This window comes from Lacerta agilis, chromosome 3 (genome assembly GCF_009819535.1).
Source record: "Lacerta agilis isolate rLacAgi1 chromosome 3, rLacAgi1.pri, whole genome shotgun sequence".
Classification (NCBI taxonomy): Eukaryota; Metazoa; Chordata; class Lepidosauria; order Squamata; family Lacertidae; genus Lacerta; species Lacerta agilis.
In genome coordinates, this window is record NC_046314.1 from 13259454 (window position 1) to 13281766 (window position 22313).

At 42.3% G+C, this 22313-nt stretch overlaps 1 protein-coding gene across 2 annotated transcripts; it reads left to right on the forward strand.

Annotated features, from left to right (window-relative positions):
- Positions 1 to 979: 979 nt before the first annotated feature.
- Positions 980 to 21003, forward strand: BTBD3 (BTB domain containing 3). 2 transcript variants are annotated; one of them, XM_033142871.1, is made up of 5 exons: positions 980 to 1050; positions 13068 to 13341; positions 13888 to 13978; positions 14740 to 14858; positions 19722 to 21003. In XM_033142871.1, exons 2-5 carry the CDS (start codon positions 13199 to 13201, stop codon positions 20752 to 20754), a joined length of 1386 nt encoding a protein of 461 aa, XP_032998762.1. In that variant the 5' UTR covers positions 980 to 1050; positions 13068 to 13198; the 3' UTR covers positions 20755 to 21003. The 2 variants fall into 2 exon arrangements, with proteins under 2 accessions (XP_032998762.1, XP_032998761.1); XM_033142870.1 differs by lacking the exon at positions 980 to 1050 and having other exon boundaries at positions 12505 to 13341.
- Positions 21004 to 22313: the final 1310 nt, after the last annotated feature.

Below are 22313 nucleotides of genomic sequence, written 5' to 3' on the forward strand. Positions count from 1 at the left end.
CCACTGCGGCGAGAAGATAAACGGCGTTTCCATGCGCTCTGGTTTCCGTCAGTGTTTCATTGCGCCAGAAGCAGTTGTCATGCTGGCCACATGACCCGGAAAGCTGTCTGCGGACAAACGGCAGCACCCTTGGCCTGAAAGCGAGATGAGCACCACAACCCCAGAGTCAAGTTTGACTGGACTTAACCGTCCAGGGGTCCCTTACCTTTTTACTACTACTACTACTTACACGCCACCCATCTGACTGGGTTGCTTGTGGGATGCACTCCCTGAAGAGTCCTTTCACCGATCAGCCTTTGTCTCTGGCCTTTCAAACCACTTTTGTAGGAGTTATGGGTGGGTGGCTATGCCTTTTCACGTTTTGGCAAAGGGCATTGTCGTGTGAATGTTACAAAAAAATAATAATATGTTCTATTAATCCACGTTTTGCGACAGCCCCATGCTCTTGACTCGCTGTGGCTATTCCTGATATTATCATCCCCTTCCTCTCCTCCATTATACCTAATTTAATGTTTGTTTGATGTTTTATCGTGTTTCAAATATTCTGTTGGGAGCCGTCCAGAGTGGCTGCGGGAACCCAGCCAGATGGGCGGGGTATAATAATAATAATAATAATAATAATAATAATAATAATAATAATAATAATAATAATAATAGTAATCCTTTGTAACGAAAAATCATTCAAACGCAATTTTTTTTTTTAAGGAAACGAAAATTTCTATCGGCCATGAAGCCACATGTTTTTTGGGTCGTGGGGTTGTTTCCTTGTTTGGGGTTGACCGCGTTCACACGACGCAGCCGCGCCAAAAGCACCTCCTTTCCCTCGACAACCGCCGATTTTATATCCCGCGCTTTTTCTCTTCACAGGTTTTCCCGCTTCCCCCCCCCTAGCGCTGGGAGCGCGCACGTGGGGCGGCGGGCGCGCTCCCGCGGCCCGGCCCCGCCGTCCCTTACCCGGCCGTCTCCTCCTCATCTTCGAGGGGGGAGGCGACCCGCCTCAGCCGCTTCGCCGCCCGCGACGGATAGAGGAGGACGGAGGGGGCAGCGATGGTAGGTGGCCCGGGCCCGGGCTCGGCTTCTCCCTCCGTCGCCCCGCAGGCCCTCCCTCGGGAAGGCCCCGGTGCGGCGGGAAGAGAGGCCCGGCCCTGGCCGCCGGGGAATGGCGGGTCTGGGGCGGCGGCGGGACTGGCTTAGCAGCGGGGCAAGCGAAAGGTGCTGGGTCTTACCTCGGGTGGGGGCTGGGATGAGACGGGCCGGGCCTTCTGCAGTTCGGGTGCCATGGCGATATCCCTCCCTCTCCCTTGGCACTTTTTCTTATTCTCTTCCACCACCACCACCCTCCTCCTTGCTGTACTGCTTCTTTTTTAAAGGTTTTGGCCTAGTTTTTCCTCCTAAAGACCAACCCGATCGACCTCAGGCCGCAGGTGGGGATCCTGAGTGATGAGATAACTCTCTGCTTCCCCCACCCTCATCCTTCTGCAATCCTGGGGATGCCTGCTCAGAAGCAAGCTCCATTCAGTTCAGTGGGACTTCCTCCCGCAGGCAGATAGGATTGCAGCCATGCACACACAATTTCCTGCAAGTAGGAAGCCAAGTCCCATTGCATTCAGTGGGACTTCCTGGGCAAGTATGCATAGAATTTGCAGACACGCACACAATTTCTTACAAGCAGAAAGCTGTATTGGGGATAAGGCTAGATTAAAACCTTTCCATTCCTATCTGCTGATTGAAAATGAATGTTTTAGCTTGGCACCCAAACTTTTTTGTTTGCAGGGATTTTTGTTCTCTTGCCTGGAGGAAGGTTTTTGCTAGTTAAGACTTGGACCAATGAGAGATTGGTCACTGTGTGTGAAGCTAGTCCGAGAAAGGCTAAGCCTGCAGCTTTCTCCTTGACATGCTACTTAATAATACTTCACAACATTAAGGGATTTATATGCATATGTTGCCAAATGTACTATAACTTCAGAAGTGATGAATACATCTTTTTACCACTTATAGGAACTTAAGAAGTTGCCTTATACGACATTTAACCATTGGCCCATCTAACTTTTTGTATATGCTGACTGGCAGCAGCTCTGCAGGGCAGTACTGGGGGTTGGCACTGCAGAAACCCCTGCAGCACTCACTAGCTGCCATTGAGAAGTAGCAGCCACTGCTGGGGGTGGAAGGGGGATCCTCTGGAGATTTGGGCTCCCTCCTGTGTGCGGTGGCATTTAAGGTAGGGACAGCAATGACAGCACTTCCTTTTCCAGCAAAGCAGGTGGGCATGTGGCAGGTCAAAGCAGGAGTCATCTCTGCTTGCCTGCCTCCTCCTGCACCATCTCCCTCCGGAGTGCTGGGGATTGGGCCCAGGGCAGCCCCTTGCCTTATAGAGGCAGGGGAGCAGAGATACCTGCTGCTCACAGGGAGCAATGGTAGCAGGGAGCTTGCCATGTTCCTTTGCACCATGTGGTGTATTGGGCTTTGTTTTCCACAGGCATCTGGTTGGCTACTGTGAAAACAGGATGCTAGACTAGATGGGCCATTGGCTTGGTCCAGCAGGACTCTGTTTATGTTCTTGGGGTCACTTCTGCCTCTCAGTTGCTTTCTGTTGCTCCTGAAGGAGCGTCTCCACCCCTATCGTTCTGCCTGGACACTGAGGTCCAGCACCTAGGGCCATTTGGCAGTTCCCTGACTGTGAGAAGTGAGGTTACAGGGAACCAGGCAGAGGGACTGCTCGGTAGTGGTGCCCGTCCTGTGGAACGCCTTCCCATCAGAGGTCAAGGAAATAAACAACTATCTGACTTTTAGAAGACATCTGAAGGCAGCCCTGTTTAGTGAAGTTTTTAATGGTTGAAGTTTTATCCTGTTTTTAGTGTTTGGTTGGGAGCCGCCCAGATGGGCGGGGTATAAATAATAAAATTATTGTTATTTTTCTGTTTCTGACTGGCACAACACAACTAACCACTTTGCCGTGATGGCAGCAGCTATTGCCTCTGCTGCTTTGTCAGCTGCCTCCATACACTGGCTATCTTCTCTTGGTTGATGTGGCAGATAATCCCAAGGACCTTACGGCCCAGAGATAGAAAGTGAACAAGGGCAGTGGCTTCTTCTTCCAGGTTTCTTCACTGCTGCATTGCCCACTAAGGCATGTAAGCAGCACAGGGAGTTCAAAGAGAAGGTGCACCTGCAGTTTCTGCCCATTTGCTCTTTGCTTCTGGGTGGAGAAGACCTAAGTCCACAATGCACAGACCTAACTGCTGTACCACCTAAAGAAAGAGAGAACAGAGGTGACAGCTTCTGCTTCCTGCAACTGCCTCTGTTGTTCATTCAGGTGAGCAAGCAGTGGTGGCAGCTGTTGCCTTTAAATGCTTTGCGTCTCCCTTTGGGCAGTGTGGCAGGGATGTTTTCCCACTGGGGAAAGATGGAGGGGGCCCTGAGCATTTTTGCAGAGAACCCACTTCCCCAGCTTGGAATAGGCCGTGTCCCACTACTGAGAAGCAGCATATCTTTTTATGGTGGAGGATATGAAATTCACCCATGTTCTTAAACACCAAAGTGGCATTATTCAAGTTGTTGAAATAGCTGTCAATTTTACACACACACACACATGAATGATATGTTTGAGCTGTTGTTCAAGTGAAAAAACCAATGAGAACAACATGAAAAAAGTTCTCAGTGTTTTCAGTGCTGCCTCAAAATCTTTGGATGGTTGGTACAGTGCTAGTCACTAGGGCAGTAAATATGAAAGGAATGTGGTGCAGTTTTCCAATTTAAGTAACTTGCAGTGCAATCCTACCTCTGTCTACTCGGAAGCAAGTATCATTGCATTTAGTGGGGCTTAATCCAAAGTAAGTGGGTATTGGATTGCATCTTTATTATGATTGCCTTTCTTTTCCCCAAAGGGGGTTACAGAATAACCTTGCATATTGGTGGGTTTCTTTTGTTGGGGTATCCTACGGCCCTTGCGTGCATGCATTTATATCTCAGAGAAGTGTTTGAAAGAGCAGGAAGTCATCAGATAGTCAGCCACATTAGAGAACTCCCTCCTCCAGTCTTGAGCCTGGTGTTAGAAATCTGAAATCTAGGTATCTGATTGCCCCTTGGGTACTCTTGTCTATAGGAAGCAGCTTGGCAAATCCAGGACACCTCGAGAAACTTCCAGCATCTGTTGCATAGCTGTGAACTTTTCCCCTTTCTTGCGAGGAATCCTATTCGGAATAAGGGAATTTCCCTTTAAAAAAGGGAAAAGTTGACAGCTATGATCTGTTGTTCCTCACCAGCATGTTTTCCCATCAGTTGTAAGAGACACATGGACTGTATTCATGCACTGGCATGTTTATGGTTCTTAAAGTAGGATTCTAAAGATTTATGCTACATTATTATTATTTATGTTGATAATAAAGAATACAGGTAATGCAGAAGTAGTGTGTATGTAGCAGCCAAAAGAACTTAACAAGGCCTTTACTAAATACATACAGTATTTATTGTTCTGCCAGTCATGTCACCACTTCCTTGTAGGTCCCACCAATGATTAAACTGTGTACACAGCTCTCTGCTTGTCATATAGATTGTATTAATAAATAGTTTGTTTCTTACTCCCAGAGAGCTGTCTCTTACTGGTGTGTGGGTGGGGGGGAGGGGGACTATTCATTTGGAAACAGAGGGTGTTAAGAAAACCAAACACATTGTTCCTTGCTAAGCCATGAATATGGAGTACACACTTTTAAAACGGAAAGAGGTAGGCAAAGAATTGCAGTAAAAATATTGGCTCATAAATGAATTAATAGGCAGATTGTGACTAAAATATTAAAAAATTCAATAATAGATCTAGTTTTTCAAATGAAAATTCTGCTTGATATTCATCGTGCCTTGAGAGCATTCAGTCAGAACAAAACATCCACAAATGGGGAAGATTTATGCAAATTGGAATCTTGCTAATTTCCTGAAATTATGAAGTTAATATGAAGCAAAGGCTTTCACCTGCATGTTAAAGGAGCCCAACTGGCACATTTGCATCGCTCATGGCATTTTAAAGCTAAGTTTGTGGTGCCTGGTAAAATTGAAAAGCAACTTAACAACGAACTAGGGCAGTATTTAATCTCTTTGCATCCAAAAGATAAAAAATAATAATAGTGGATGTTCACATATTCAAACTTAGGAACATAAGAAAAGCCATGCTGGATCAAACCAAAGGTCCGTCTAAGCCAGAATCCTGTCATCACAGTGGTGAATGAGATGCCCCTGGGAAGCCCATAAGCAGGATATGAGTGCAAGGGCACTCTTCCTCCTTTCAGTTCCCAGCAAGTGGTATTCAGAGGTTTGGGTCACGGGTGGCGCTGTGGTCTAAACCACTGAGCCACTTGGGCTAGGTGATCAAAAGGTCGGCGATTCGAATCGCTGCGGTGGAGTGATCTCCCGTTGCTTTGTCTCAGCTCCTGCCAACCTAGCAGTTTGAAAGCACACCAGTGCAAATAGATAAATAGGTACCGCTGTGGCGGGAAGGCAAATGGGGTTTCCGTGCGCTCTGGTTTCCGTCACGGTGTTCCGTTGAGCCAGAAGCAATTTAGTCATGCTAGCCACATGTACCGGAAAGCTGTCTTTGGGCAAATGCCGGCTCCCTTGGCCTGGAGCAAGATGAGCGCTGCAACCCCATAGTCACCTTTGAATGGATGTAACGGTCCAGGGGTCCTTTCCCTTTTTACCTTACCTTATTCAGAGGCATAGTACCTCAGATACCGTACAAAGCCATCATGATTACTAGTTGCCTGTCCTCAAACTTCCAGCAGCTTTGTTGGCTAGCTCCTGGCTCTAGTGTTATGAGAGGAGGAGAAAATAGTAATTTTATTTTCTGTGACAAAGTGGATGGGACACCCTGCATAATTTTATACACCCCTATCACGCCCCGCCCCAGCAGTACACATTCCCCCCCCCAACTAAGGAAGCACCAAATGTTTTAAACTTTTTTCGTTGAGAAGTTGCTCCACCCCTTTGATCATTTTGATTGCCTGTTTCTGAACCATTATTATTATAACCTTTCCCAGGCTTATCACAGAAATCAAAGGGTACAGCTATAGACCTAAAACAGCATTGCAAGTTATGTTCCTTGCATCTGGCACAACACTGTTCTGTGTTGCTAACAGTATACATTGTTTTCTTCTTCCAGTAGTTCTCTGCTTCCAGATTCTATGTAATCAATTTAGTTCTGAACTCTTGGGCTGTTTTTGTAATTACCAGGGTGCGGTTTATTTTCTGTCATTGACATAACCCCACTCCTTGCTTGTATACGAGTTCAAAGTATAAACTATTGTAGAGTTATAAACTGGTTGGTTAAATTCATTTAAATATTTATATGATACCAAGCCTTAATTTCTTCTGGGTAGCCACAGTGGGAGAGTGCTGTTCCAAAGTGTAGGTGCTGCCACTCTAAAATACTCTACCCATGTCAGCAAGTTATTGGTCATTGCTCAAAGAAATACCATGTTTAAATGTTTCTTCACCTGACAGAAGAATTTAGATATTGAGAGTTCAGGGGTTCACTTTAGAAAGTGGATGTTCACACATGCAAGTCCTACCCTCAATGTCCCCAGATGTGTGGACTCGTGTTTAGACCTTTGTGTGATTAGAAGGGGAATTTAAAGTGCTTTTTGCTATAAACCCACTTAGGAAACTCCCCTTGATTTGGAGCCCTTTCTTACCATGGTTCCCAGTAGCAGGGAGGTTTCAGCAGAGTGCAGTTCAATACTTCCTTCAAACCTTTGTGTTAGTTGCACCAAGATCTGAACAGGAGCCAGCGTGCCTGGTGACACTAGGGATGAGGCTTGTATGTGACCCCTGCTCGCATCCATGGTTTCAGTGTTTGCATATTTGCAAGGATGCTTGAACACACCTGAGTAAAACATTAAAATGTCTCAAAACTGCATCCAGGGTCTCAGTATCATAGGAAGATCCATATTTGAAAGTAGTGGCATGAACTTTGGTTTGCAACTGCCTGCTCTGGCAAACTGGCTATTGCTGTTAGAAGGGAATCTTAGTGTTAGTAGGTTGGTGGCTTTGCTGTAAAAGATACATTACATATGTGCAAGCTTTGGTTCCCCTCCCCCCCCAACCCAAGGGCTGTAAGTTTAAGTGAACTGTGGATAAGAAAATGAAAATGATAAAGGGAAGAGTTGTCTGAAAAAAGAATAACCAACTACCCTGCATATTCACACATGAAATATTTTTAATCTGCATCTGTCTAGGCCTGGTTGTATTTCCCAGGCATTCAAGAAGACAAGTGATAGCATAGCAGTCCTTTGAAAAATATAAAGTGAGTAAGCCCTTTGCTTCTTATAAGCTTAATAACAGTAGTGGCTTCCACAAGAAACAGTTGTAGATCACGAGAAGACGAGCTTTGTATCCAAATGGATAGGGACATTCTGATGAATCGCATCTGAAGTTGCTCCTTAAAAGTAATAAGCTTTATTTATTTAAAGCAAATCTACCAAAATTTTCTCCCAAAAAACTCCCACAGCAGCTTATATAAAATCACGAGAAACAAGAAATTCCCCACCTGTATGCTTACAGTCTAAAATACACAACACAAAACAAAAAGGGGATATCTGAAGAAGTGTGGTATCTGAAGAAGTGTGCATGCACACGAAAGCTCATACCAGGAACAAACTCAGTTGGTCTCTAAGGTGCTACTAGAAAGAATTTTCGATTTTGTTTTTTCAAAAAGGGGATAAGGAGGGAAGAGGAAACTAAGCAAACTCAGGCACCAATTCTTAAATTACAGAGTTCTTATAATGACTCAGTGGTACGAAAATAGCAAGAGATGAAGCCAAATAGCAGAACCAGTGGGGTACCTTGCTTTCCACCATTTTGACATGATGGGTGGCTGCTGCTAGGTTCTGTGGTTGTCAGCCCCACCAATTAATCAAAGAGCAAGTTATACCCTGCAATTAAAGATTTAATGGAGTCGGTCATTAATACCACAAGATTATGTCTATTAAATCAATATAGGGCAGATGAGTAGCATTTGTGCCAAATCAACATTAATCTGCAACTTAAGCATAGTGTAGGCAAAACTTGTAGTAGCGTAGTCTTAAGTGTATCTACTGTCATTAAGTCCCACAGGGTTCAAAGTGGTTTACTTCTTAGTGAATAAATGTGTCCTCCCCTCTCCCACAACAGGATTTGGCTGTTGCATGCATCTTAAAATGGCAATGGAATATTGTCTTAACTGGTAACAAGAATAATGGGAGGGACTGTGTACTGTGGTCTGATGATGACACCATTTTGTAGATATCTGTTATTTTCTCCAAGTGAATTTCATGACCAAGTGTGAATTTGAACCCAGGTTCTCCATCCCAAATCTAACCCTAGCTCTCAGGATTACATTTTAGGTGCTTTGTAGCCACCTTGACTTCACTGTTGAATTTGTTGATAGTTTGCTTTGACTCCAGGTTTGGATTTATAGGTAAATATTGATAACATGATGGTCAGTGCTTAATGTTTCCGTTCAGGTTTAGCGTTCCTATATGCTATGTGAATACTGTTCAGTCGTTAAATTGACAACATCTTCTAATGAAGTACAGTATATGGGAATGAATACATTCGCTAAGTATGTTAACTAGTGTAAGGTTGTATGATTGGGAAAATTACAATTCTGTTGTTGTTTAACTAAATGAAACAGATGGCTATTTCTTTTTTAAAGTACTTAATGAAAATAACCATTATAGAGTTATAGAGGGCTAAACCCGCACTTCTCTGTACTGTATTTGTTTCCGAGATTAATCATGGTGTTTTCCCCTTAATTGTATTGTCAAGAAGCAAATTATGCATAGCTAGCACTCTAAACGTTTCTTGGTAATTTTGTCAAATGCACAGTGGGAAAATAAGTATTGCCATACTGGTAAAATCATACAGCGTAGCAGGGAAACTTAAAATATTATTCCATTCCATTTAAAGCTGTTTGGTGGAACAAAATGACTGTACACTAATTAGTCCTAGATGCAATTTCAGTCCTGAAGGGTTCTGTCTTTATGACACTTCAGTTTTCCAACTCTGACGTGGGTATTCCTATAGGAGGACACTGTTGCTAGGGAAGGCCTGAACATACAGGAAAGGAAGGAAGCAGAATGAGGATCAAATTTAAAAAAGAACAGTGATGCCTAAGAGGAAGTCAATCTGAACAGAGGGAACCAAATGCTACACCACACAAATGGCTTATTTAGTGTTATTTTGTGGTTGGGGCAGAATTCCCTAGACAGTTAAACAGAAAGACTTTCTACCGAAGGAATCCCAGAAAGCTCCTGGCAATCATGTTGACTAATACTGGGCTTATAGCAGTGTGGGCTTTCCTGTAAAAAAAAGAAGAAGCTGAAAAAGAAGTGATTTCCCCCCCTTTGCCCTCTCAGTGGAGATCTCCTTTAGCATGTTTGCCTTAAGAGTTAGTAAACAAATTATATATGCTGTATGAATAACTGGGACAAAAATACAATAGTCCAGATTAGTTGAATTGAAATATTTGAAAAGGGAAAAAAATAAAGTGCACTTTTCATTCAAAACATATATTCAAGCATATTCAAAGCTTTACTGGAAAATTATTGTATTGGAATACTTGTAAATATTTTAAGACATAACAACCTTTACTATATCTATCTATCTATCTGTCTGTCTATCTATCTATCTATCATCTATCTATCTATCTATCTATCTATCTATCTATGATAACCGTTTAATAACACATAATTACATATTTCTGGATTGAACAAAGCCATCCACTGATGCATCACCCTTGCTTGTGCTAAGAAAATCTAGCTAAGACTGCCTACCCATATAAGGCTCAGAAAAATATTTTATGGGCTAGATATTTTGTTATATTGTGATCGTGTGATCCTCAGATGATGGGTGATACAGAAATAAAATAAATAATAAATATGGAACATGGTCTCTGTGAGTGGAACTGTAGCTAAAAGCCATTTGGTTGTCCTTTTAGTTGTCATTTTTATCAGAGATCCATTCTCTACAAGCCTTTGTCCCTCCAAACCATGTATTTTGTCCTACAAGGTATAGTACCAGATCCTTTTTGAATCCATCTTAAATTAATTCTCTCTGGCTTCAGCTTGAAGTCCCCCTTCTCCCCAAACAAAACACATGTAGATTCTTAAACGGGGCACCCCCAAAACCAATGAATTCTTTCTAGTGTTAAGTTTCCTTCCTCTCTCCCATAATCAGATTTAGTATTTGATGCAGTAATTCTTTTAGGAGCTCAGGGTTGTTGCCAGAAATTTATGTACGCCTGACCTACATAAAATGCAAACACCCCTGTAATACAAAGCACTCTTCCTAAAATTGCCAGGATGGGGGGCATTCAGCATGTGCTCCTGCACCAGCAGGACATAAGATTTGAATTCTGGTAGTATGACACAGCACTATTCGTGTTGTACATAAGGCACTGCTGAGTAATGGTAATGTTTTCAGGGCAACTCTGGCGACTGAGTGGGACTGCTTATCACTAATCTGTGTGGCATTTTGATGTCCATGGTGCACCCGCAGAGGGCTCCAGCCTTTTGGAGGCCAAAGGCACATTTGCAAACCAGAAAAACGGATGTGGCCACCATACTGACACAGCTAGCGCAGTTAAACATGCACTGCCATCGCACACTCTCCCCTCTGTCAGCAATTTGGCTTCAAAAGTGTTAGCTCTCCATTCCCAGGTGTCACACACGCACAAACCCCTGAAATCGCTCCCTACATTGCAGGAAGGCGTCAAAGAAGCCTGCTATTGGCTACAATAAAAATGTTTATTTCAAGCTTAATTCTATGGGAGGTGGAACAGAGAAAGGAATGGGATCTTGCAGTTACCATGTTCGTAATGCATGAGCTAGGCAGCTCAAGACTGTAGGCTCAATATTTGCAGGCAACTTTTTATCAAGAAATTACGGCTAGTGGGTAGGATGCAACTTGTACAGCTTCTTCTGTGTCTGGAATTTATACCCCACTGTAGTTGTGCACCTCTGTAGGATGATTGCATCCTATCACATTCCGATTATTCTATTATCAGGCGCCTTTTTGCATCATTGACCTGTTTTCAGAAGTGCTCACGTTTAACCAGAAACAAGCTGGCAACTCTTGAGATGCAGGCTTCTAGAAAGAGGGGTTAGTTTTGAAACCTGTTTGATGTTTTGTTTCTGGTACCCTAAAGTGATGGCTTTTTAACTTCTAATTTTTTTGTGATGCTGATGGTGTTTTGAACAACATGTTTTGAAAGTGAGATGCCAGCTTGGTACTGTACCACTCAGTGAACCCTTATTTTAGAAATTTGCCAACACAGCCTTGTGCCGAGAGAGTGGAATGCTCTAGCCCAGGAGGAGCAGAAGGTAGATTTGGGGTCTTCTGGTAGAAGGTCTGCAGTGGATGAGTGTGGGTTTCTGACTTTTAGTGGTCAACAATAGCAAATAATTAATGTCTTAGAAATAATTCACATGGGTTGCTGAAATTTAAGAATGCTTGGTGGAAGAATCTGTACATGCGTTTTTGTGCAAAAGAACTGTAAGCTCAGTTTTTATAATTGGGGGGGGGGAACCTTCAGCAGATATGCTCAGAGGCACGCTCTTCCTTAATTCTCAGTGTTTGCCGGCCCCTCCAAATCTTTTTTTTAAAAAGCAAATAAAAGTAGATCCTGCAAGCTTGAAACCTGCCCAACCCTTTGGGTACAGTGCAAAGTGCTTGCAGTACCCCCCCTTCACCCAACTCACTCTGCTTTGAGGGAGGGGAGCTATACATGTACTAATGCAGGAAGCAGAGGTGGATCCAAGCCCTGAAGGAAGGGGTGAGTTTATGCCAGGGAGGGGGCTAACACCAGATCCTGTACTTACAACACATCCAATTGGTGGGATGCATTAAGCAACATGCCAACACATAATAAACCATAATTACTTTAGTTTAGACCCTTTCAAATGCAAGAAGTTTATATCTCTCTCTCTCTCTTTAAACAATTTAAATTCATGTCTAATTTGATATTGTATGTTTCTTGTACACATGGAAGTTTTGCTGTGATTCTGTGCAATCACCAGTGGTATAATTTGGCCTAATTAGCCTTTGCTTAGTGATTTGGGATGTCTATCAAGGACTGTTATGTTCTCAGGAAACGTAGTGAGTTAAAAGCTAATGTGGTGACCTCATCTCTATTCATTAAGCTCCAGAGTATAAACTACACTGGAGAGGGACTGTTAAACCGTATCAGTCCATTTTTATGCTGCAAGTTAATCTGCTTTAATTTGGATACTAAATTTATCCAATTTAACATTTGCAGTTATAATGGGAAATTATTTACAAGAAAAAAATCACTTCCCTTTTTGCCTTGCTTGCAAACGTTTCTCAGGATTTTGTTGGTGGTGGTGAGGCACATTCATTTTTATTTTCTTGGGTTCTTTAAAATGATGTTCATGTTTGAAAATTAGTATGGCTTCAAGGGGAAATTATTAGCCAAAGACCAATAGAAAACACATTTGTATCATTCACTTTGTGCGAGCGGTTTGCCTTTCTACTTAAACCGATCATTAAATGAGAGTGCAGCCACCGGCTCTTTAATATTAGAGCTATATGCACACTGTGTCGCTGTGCTGCTGGTCCAATCGCTCTTTGTGACTTCAGCTATTGGCTCAGAACGCTGCTTGTCTGACTCCATCTGCAGGGCTCTAACACCTCCTGCACTCAGATCCATTCAACACACAACTCGCGCCAGCTGACAAGCAGGCAGCAGCAGCAGCATATCTTGCTCTCCTACTTTGTTTTGCCACACAACAAAGCTCTCTCGCAAGCAAATGAAGCTGGGAGTCATGATGGGGAGGAGTTTGACAGATCAAGTATTGGATCAAACTTAAAAAGCTAATACCTTAATTCAGCATACTGGGAAAAAAGGTCACCTTGCCTTGCTGGAAAAAGAAACACACAATCTCAGCCTTGCAGCTCTGTTCGGTACCTTTCTGCTTGCCTCTGTTCTACTTAGTTAGGCTATCTGATTACACAGACAAGGATACTCATGGTAGATGACAAGGGAAAGAACATGAAATGTCTCACCTTCTTCTTGATGCTTCCAGAGACAGTTAAGAACAGGTCCAAGAAAAGCTCCAAGAAGGCAAGCAGTAGCAGTGGCGGCAGCAGCAGCAGCAGCAAGTTACCTCCAGTTTGCTATGAAATCATTACCTTGAAGACTAAAAAGAAGAAGAAGATGGCTGCTGATATTTTCCCCCGAAAGAAGCCGGCGAACAGTAACACCACTGCTGTCCAGCAATACCACCAGCAAAACATCAATAACAACAACATCATCCCAGCTCCAAACTGGCAAGGACTGTACCCCACCATCCGAGAAAGGTAAGCAAGTCGGGAAATGGTTTCTTAATTGTGCTTTTCAGTTCAGTGGCAATCTGTAGTGAGATGTGTGCCCTCTTTTCGAACAGCATGCCTTCCCATTAGGCAGTGCTCAAAGAAGGGGAAATGCTCTTACTTTCCCCTTGTGCATTTGTTATTTTTTCGCCTGATAATGAAGAATATTTTTGCATGCAAGCTGCCTTGCTTTAACCTCTTAGGCATTCTTCTCTCATGAAGGCACATTCATGCCGTATTAATCTTCATATTTGATCACACAGTTTAGCATTTTTACTTTTACAAAAGTTCTTGCTAAGTTTTTCTTGCAGTGTCTTACTTTTTTTTTTATTAAAAAAGGACATACCTTGGTACATTTAATGATTATTAAAGTCATTTGAAATCTGTTCTGCTTTTTTGAAAAAGGACTATTCTTTCTCTCTTTGTGTTTGTGTGTTTTCTTGGTTGCTCTTGAAAGATTGTAACATTTTAATGAGCTGAATTGCAGGTATGGGATGCTGAAACCCTAAAATAACTTATTGTCTCTGTTTGTAGAAATGCAGTAATGTTCAACAATGACTTGATGGCAGATGTTCATTTTGTGGTTGGTCCACCAGGTGGGACCCAGCGGTTGCCAGGACACAAAGTAAGCAACAGCTGCATTACTAGATCTGACATGGGAAAAGCAAGGGAAACATCAACTGTTGCCATTGTAACTTAGTGTGGGAGGCTTGGGTACTGGAACTGACATAATTATGGAAGCTTTTAAGCATCTTTGCCTGGTGAAATGCTTTAGCAGTTTCCCCTCCAGTTAAATACCTTTGCTACTGTAATACTGTACAAGGTTGGGGAAATCTGTGTCTGTTTCTGGACCACAGTTCCCAGCCATGCTAGCTGTTGGGGATGAGAGTTGGGAGTTCAACATGTTCCTCAACTGTGCAGTACAATATTACCCCCTCCAAAATCTTGTTTTACTGATTTATGACATTATTATCCTATCCTCCCACCAATCTGCCCTCCTTTTAAAAACTCACAACAACCCTGTGAAGTAGGTTATGCTGAGACAACGGCTGGTCCAGAGTCACCCCATACGTGGGAATCTGATCCCAGGCCTCCACATATAACACTCTTAAGCACTGCAACACACTGCCTCCCAGTGGGGATAGCAGTGTATTAGAATAGCAGTCTGTTCAAGGGTTGTGGATGGGGTTTCTCCATGATTCTCTTAGTGAGTTTTGCTTTAAAAATTTACAGTGCAAAGTGAAGCCATGCCGTGCTCTCTCATTACTGTTGATTGCCTTCATGGCTTCATTCTTAATGCTCACTGTGGCGCTGCCACATTTCTGCTTTTCTGTTGGCGATGAATTTTGTTCTAAAGCATGAAATAATATTTCCCTTTTTGAACAGTATGTCTTAGCTGTTGGAAGCTCTGTATTCCATGCAATGTTTTATGGAGAGCTTGCTGAGGACAAAGATGAAATCCGTATACCAGATGTGGAGCCTGCTGCTTTCCTCGCTATGCTGAAGTAAGCATCCTTCATTGCTGGAAGTGAATTTGTTTGTACTTGCTCTGGTAATGCCAACGTTAAAAAGTTAGGCATTGTCATAAAGAAAGAATTGATGTGCAAACGCAGTCATTAGGTTATGGATACGGTGTCTGTAGTTGTGTGTTAATTATAGGACTTTTAAAAATGAATATTTTATTTATCCCTCCCTGTGGAACACCCTTCAGATGTCAAAGAGATAAAGAATTACACAACTTTTAGAAGACATCTGAAGGCAGCCCTGTATTGGGAGGTTTTTAACACTTCATGTTTTATGATTTTAGATATGCTGTAAGCCACTCAGAGTGGCTGGGGAAACCCAGCCAGATGGGTGGGGTATTATTATTATTATTATTATTATTATTATTATTATTATTACTACTACTACTATTATTATTGCTATTATTAATCCTTCACTTCCCCTCCCCGCCTACATCTCCTGCATATTTATTTAGTCAGCAGCTCACATTGGTCAAGCTGCTTTTCCTTATACTTTATAAATAATGGAATATAATAAGGAAGAGCTTTGAAACAGGGTGAAAAGGAAAGATTCCAAACTACTGCTATACTGTTGTCCGTTTTAGATGCAACACCAAGCCAAACCATGGCTTAGCACAACTGAGCAAGCACGCAAGTCTCCAGAGTGAAGATCACAGCCTCAACAATCCTATTTCAATCTTGCTGCTGTCATGCTTCCTGGGGCTAAGCCATGGTTTGGCTTAGTCTTCCTTCCATGATCCAGGGTCATGGTTTGACTCACTTCAGAGATACAATGCATGGCAAACCAAGAACAAACCTTGGTTGCAGCTGGTGGTTTGTCTGGTGCAAAACGAACCATGGGACACAATCTTCACTCTGAGATCTCACACGTTTCCTCATTCCCAATAAACCATGAACTGGCTTAGCATTACAGGTGAACCAGGTCTGCATTTATTTGTGCTACCCCTTTTTCTAATGACACAATTCCTTTTTATTCCTGATAAGCGCAGCTTCTGATGATACTGTAAACTTCTGAAGTGCAGTCACTGATGATAACGTTTTCTTATAGGCAGGATGAATTTTCAAATGTTAAAAATAATAGTAATTTCCTTAAATGCGGTTTCTGCATTTTAAGTTCGAACTGAAGAAAGGACATGCATGGGGGGATGATTTCTCTCTCCACCTGGCTTGTTTTTCTTGCATGATGAGTGGGAAATAAGAGCAAGTTGCTTTCTAACAATGATTGCCCATTAACTCAGGATTTAATTTGGAATGTGTATTTGGAAACATCTAGCATTTCTTATTAAAAAATAATCATTGTTTTTCTCTGTGTCGTCTGTTACTGTTTTATATGTGTGCTCATATATTATAAGAATCTTTTCACTGTCCCATTGAATCCCCCTGCAAGCTTTGCCTAACCATGTACAGTAATTGCTAAATGTTATTCTCCTGGCTGGATTGCCTTGGCAATTTTGAAGGGCACTTTGTAACTTTTCCTTAGGGTGCTTTTGCTGTATGTAGCTGTGGTTAGTCAGCACATGAATGTGTGAAGAGCTTCAAAGAAAGGAGATGACACGTACGAACCGGCAAGACACAGTTGTGTCGTCATTTGTGGCTAGAACTGTCAAGCTGCGAATGTTGCAGTATTTAAATATAGGTGTTACGTCCTGATGCAAATAGGATGTTGTCAGGTGAATAGTATGATCTGTTCAGGTTATAAATACCAGCAGTTGCCTTAGGTAGATATGGGATCTTCGGTTGAATCTTACCGTGCCAGAAAAAACGGATTTACTGCTTGATGCAGCTCTACAGTGGAAAGAGTTTATATCTTCCTAAATGCAGGCACTAGGAGGCATACTCAAACAGAGCACAGTCTAATACAGGTTTAAGGGCACTTCACAACCTTTGATTTCAATAGGCCTTTGATTTCAGTAGATGCTTGTGTGTGTTCTGCTGTGCACTTGATTGTACTCTTGGTGTGCACAGTTCTGGAAACACGGATTTAAGAGTAAGAGTAAGCATTTACACTGAGCTGGACTCTCCCCTGTCAAAATAGGGTAGCAGCGGAAACACCACAATGGAAATAGCATGTTTTCACTATCCATAGCTAAGGTGTGCCAGGAGAGAAGAAAGAAGGGGAGAGTGCAAACCAGGCCACTGTTATCTCCATTCTTGATTTTTTTCTTTTGGTGATAACCAGTTCATTATCTTTCTGTGGCAATTTTTAAAAAGCATCTCTAAAATTAGGAGCCAGACATTTTTGCAATTAAAGAAAAATATGGCTCTTAGAGTAGGCTTAGGTGTACTTGATTGTCCTAGTTCATGACCAAACTATACAAGTTGTTTAACTCTTTCATCTCCTGATAACAGTCCTGAGGAAGGTCCCTCTTTGAGGCTGGTATTTCATTTGTAGGGGAAATCTCCAAAACCAGGGTGGAGGAGAAATTTCCCTCAGACTTCAGCTGGTGAGATTTACCCCAAACTGCCTGGTGTTATTTGCAGTGTTGAAAAGTGGCCCACTAAAGACACATTTAACCACATCTAGGCAAGGTACAGCAAAAGGTAAATCTGTAAACTGGCTTAAAGCATATCTTATTGATATTTGTAAGCCACTCTGTGAGACTGTTTTTTGTTGAAGAGTAGGGTTAAAATTATTTTAATAGAAAAATAATTAGGCCCCTGGTTTCTAATATGTGTACAATATGTTAAAGTATGTGGTGTTAAAATCTACTTGGTTTCCATATCTCATGTTTTGAATGCATAAAACGTCTACACTGGTGATGTGCACATTTGTCCTGAACATAAAAGGAAAATATGCATTTTACTTAAAGTATTAGTTATCATTTCTATGTATGGTTAAGTGTCACTAAAACAGTCGAAGCTTTTGTCTGACAGTTGCTTTTAATCCACCAAAAATCCCCAAAGCAATTTCATTGTTATAATAAAAGTTTCATTTTAAAACGACCGCAGGTAAAGTAGCCTGTTGCTACTGTTTATAATAGCTGTGCAAGTTAGATATTTAACATCCCTAAGTGCTGTCTTCTATGTTGTATTCTTTTTGACACTGAAAATCTCAAGGGCTAGAAGTACGTGTTAAAACATTGTGCATCCAAGAGAGATTATGGTTGCCTTGTAAATGAGCAGCTAGTTCCCCATAGGGAAAATCAAAAGAAGTAAACACAAATCTTTTAAACAAGAGCTTAAGTGAAATTGACATCAAAGCTTCACAAATATAGTTCACAATATTCTGCCACTCCCCCCCCCCAGCAACAAATGGCTTTTAAACACTGTCATGACTATCTTCATCCTCCTTCCCTTCCCCCAGTGCCAAATCAAAACCAGTTTGTTCCATTTCCCTCCCTCCAAATAATTAACTTTGCTAGAAATTGCTATGTTTCCCAATGTGATCTGCAAGTCTTACATATATGGCTGCTCCAAACTCTTTTCATCATGGTCAGGTTGAATGTTCAGCATGAATTGCATCCAGAGTATGCAAAACTGAAACCAGATTGAAAGAGAAGTATCTTTGCCTTGTTCATGTGCTCCAGTAATGCCTCCTTCTCTTCTTCTTCATTGGGCTTGGGAGCTGGAGGAGGATAGGCAGGAGAAACTAAGGGTACTACTGGATGTGCATTTTTGGAGTATGCTGTGAGTTCACTTGGGAGACAGCCTATCAGCTTCTTACGGGGACTATCCCAACCTTAAAGTTTGGCTTCAGAACCCAGCTAGTTCCCCTAACAATCTTTTGCAGGCACACTACAACCTGCCCCATAATCTTGTGTGCAATGGATTGTGGAAGATGTTCTCTGGAATACTTTGAACACTTCTCTTGAGTGATCCAATTGCAATGTCAATTGTCAGAAACAAGGAAAATAAGATCTCTGTAGATGATAGGATGAGGGTGTCCATCTAGTTTACCACCATCCATGGCCAGCCCCTGGTGAAGCCCACAAGCAGCCCCTCCACTGCCTGCAGCTGGTATCAAGAGAGACACAGCTATTGAACCTAAATAATCAATTTAACAAGTCATAGTGAATAAGCATTTTAGAGAGAGCGGTCTTCCACAAATATGTCTGCTCTTTTACTGACTACCTAAGCCAGTGGTAATTACCACATGTTGTGTTGGCGAATTCAGTACAGTTGTACCTTGGTTTTTGAACAGCTTAGTTCTCGAACGTTTTGGCTCCTGAACACTGCAAACCCAGAAGTGAGTGTTACAATTTGCGAACTGTTTTTGGAAGCCAAATGTCCGATGGGGCTTCCATGGCTTCCAGTTGGCTGCAGCAGCTTCCTGCAGCCAGTCAGAAGCCACGCTTTGGTTTCTGAATGTTTTGGAAGTCGAAAGGACTTCTGGAACAGATTCCGTTTGACTTCCAAGGTACGATTGTATTTTAATTGTATGTTCTGTGAAGAAGTGCTTTTTGTCTGTCGTGAGCAGTTATTGACATTTTTTCCTGAAATACAAGTCCATTATATTTCACCATGCGCCAAGTTAAATTGGTTGTCAACTTTACACTGTAATGAGCTAAAGCTTAAGATGATTGATTCATGGGGCTGCCAGTTAAGGGCACACTTGTTCATGAAGGCAACTTCCGTTTCAGTGCATTGCAGTGCTGTGGAATGAAAAAAGACCATATGAAACATTGCCTCCTAAGCATTTGCAGATTTTGGCATCATCTTTAAAAAATCGCCCATATTGAGGTTTTGATGAGCTTAACAAAAGGTAGATGATAAATCAACAAATTAATCGTAATTCCTGAACAACTATATTAGCGTTTTATCATACATGTGTCTTTCACTACTAGTGTTCTTGAAAAATGTCCATCTGTTTTGTTAACAGTATTACATGCGTGTCTTTTATTGCAGATACATATATTGTGATGAAATTGACTTGGCTGCGGATACAGTTCTGGCAACTCTTTACGCTGCCAAGAAGTACATCGTTCCTCATCTTGCCCGTGCATGTGTTAACTTCCTGGAGACGAGTCTGAGTGCAAAAAACGCTTGTGTACTGCTCTCCCAGAGCTGTTTATTTGAGGAACCAGACCTGACTGAGCGCTGCTGGGAAGTGATTGATGCCCAGGCAGAGCTGGCTTTGAAATCGGAAGGCTTCTGTGACATTGATTTTCAAACACTCGAAAGCATCCTCCAGAGGGAGACCCTGAATGCCAAAGAAATTGTGGTTTTTGAAGCTGCTCTCAGTTGGGCCGAAGTAGAGTGTCAACGCCAAGAACTACCTGCCAGCATAGAAAACAAGCGCAAAGTCCTTGGGAAGGCACTCTATCTCATCCGCATCCCTACAATGGCGCTTGATGACTTTGCAAATGGTGCTGCTCAGTCCGGAATCCTGACCCTCAATGAAACAAACGATATCTTCCTTTGGTACACGGCTGCCAAAAAGCCAGAACTGCAGTTTGTGAGCAATGCCCGGAAAGGCCTTGTCCCGCAACGCTGCCACCGCTTCCAGTCTTGTGCCTACCGCAGCAACCAGTGGCGCTACAGGGGCCGTTGTGATAGCATACAGTTTGCTGTTGACAAGAGAGTTTTCATTGCTGGCTTCGGGCTCTATGGCTCCAGCTGTGGATCGGCCGAATACAGTGCCAAGATTGAACTCAAACGGCAAGGCGTTATCCTAGGACAAAACTTGAGCAAGTACTTCTCTGACGGATCTAGCAACACTTTCCCAGTGTGGTTTGAGTACCCCGTGCAGATCGAGCCAGATACCTTTTACACAGCTAGTGTGATTCTGGATGGAAATGAACTCAGTTATTTTGGACAGGAAGGGATGACAGAAGTTCAGTGTGGCAAAGTAACTGTGCAGTTCCAGTGCTCTTCAGACAGTACCAATGGCACTGGGGTTCAGGGTGGGCAGATTCCAGAACTTATCTTTTATGCCTGAAAGAAGATGGGTTCCACAACATGGAGAGTGCTGTTCTGTGGTGTATATGTCTGGTCCAGACCTGTTTGATACTTACCTTGCTGTCTGCAGATAGGTGATCAGTACAGGTAATATGTTCCTGAATGAAGTGAACAGCTTAATGCTTGCTGTTCTTTTATAGCTTAAGTGTAAAATTCTTTTTACTGGGAGCTCCCAGGAACAAGCAAATTAGCAAATTATAAAAGTCAAGAGTTTCACAGCCTTACCACAGATGAGATGGCCTTTTTTGTGAAAGAAAGGAAATAGATGTTCTTCTCCACGCTGTTTCCCACCTACCCTTTTAACTTGCTACTTTCTCCTGTCCTTTTGATTTATTTATTTTTGTTTCCTCCGTGTCATAGGCTTTTCAAACATCTCACTGTTTGTTTTAACGGACACCCCCTCACACTTCCACTGGAGGCTGATTTGGCAGCAACACCACCAATTCACACAAAATCAGTTTTGCTAGAGAGACAAGTTTGGTCTTCCTGCATGTGCTAATCGGATGTTGGGAAGTTGTGTTAATTGAGATGGACCACTGGGATGAACTGGTGCATTGAGAATGTCTACAAAGGAAAGTAAGTCTCCTCAAGGAGCAAAGTGGTTTATGCACAGTCGATTCTTACTTTCTTCAACACCATTCTCCCAAGCTTGTCCTGAGACACAAAACAACCCCTGCTTGTCCAGCTAGTGCATTGAAATGAATGGTGTTTTCACCACGGCAGTGCCTCAGTGACCATTTCTTTTTAATAAAGCATTTCCCCATTTAAAAAGCCTTTATGGGTCCTGTCCCTTTCCCACAAGTTTCTGATCCGTAGAAAAGGAGCAAATCCCTAGTGACTATGTTTTCTTTTTCCAAAGGCAGTTGAGAACTTTTTGGCTTGGGGTTACTTTTACCACCTGAGCAAAATAAGAATAGCAATTTTTGTAGTATTATATTACTTTAAATTGCTATGGATAGTTCACAAATTGACTAACTTGACAGATAAATGGATAGAAGAAGCAAGTAGGTTTCAAAGACTTCTCCATTTCTGGGTCAATATCCAAATACAGTGGTACCTTGGGTTAAGAACTTAATTCGTTCTGGAGGTCCGTTCTTAACCTGAAACTGTTCTTAACCTGAAGCACCACTGCACCGCCAGAGCAAGATTTCTGTTCTTATCCTGAAGCAAAGTTCTTAACCTGAAGCGTTAATTCTGGGTTAGCGGAGTCTGTAACCTGAAGTGTCTGTAACCTGAGGTACCACTGTAGTAGGTTGGACAAAATGCAGTTGTACTTAAATATTCACCCACATGTTTGCTTTTTAAAGATGCTCCAGATCTGTGATTTTTTTTAAAAAAGATGCCCAGATTTCTTGGCTTTCAGAACCCCCTTAACTACGTGCTGTCTCTGGGATCAGATAGTAACATGGCTGGCGTGAATGCTGTTTGTAGTTTTTCTTCTTAGACCTGCTTTTTAGCACAGCTGTAAATGGTTGCTTTGAGTAGCATTCATTACCACACTGCATAGAACGCCTGTTAAGATGCATCTCTAAAACATGT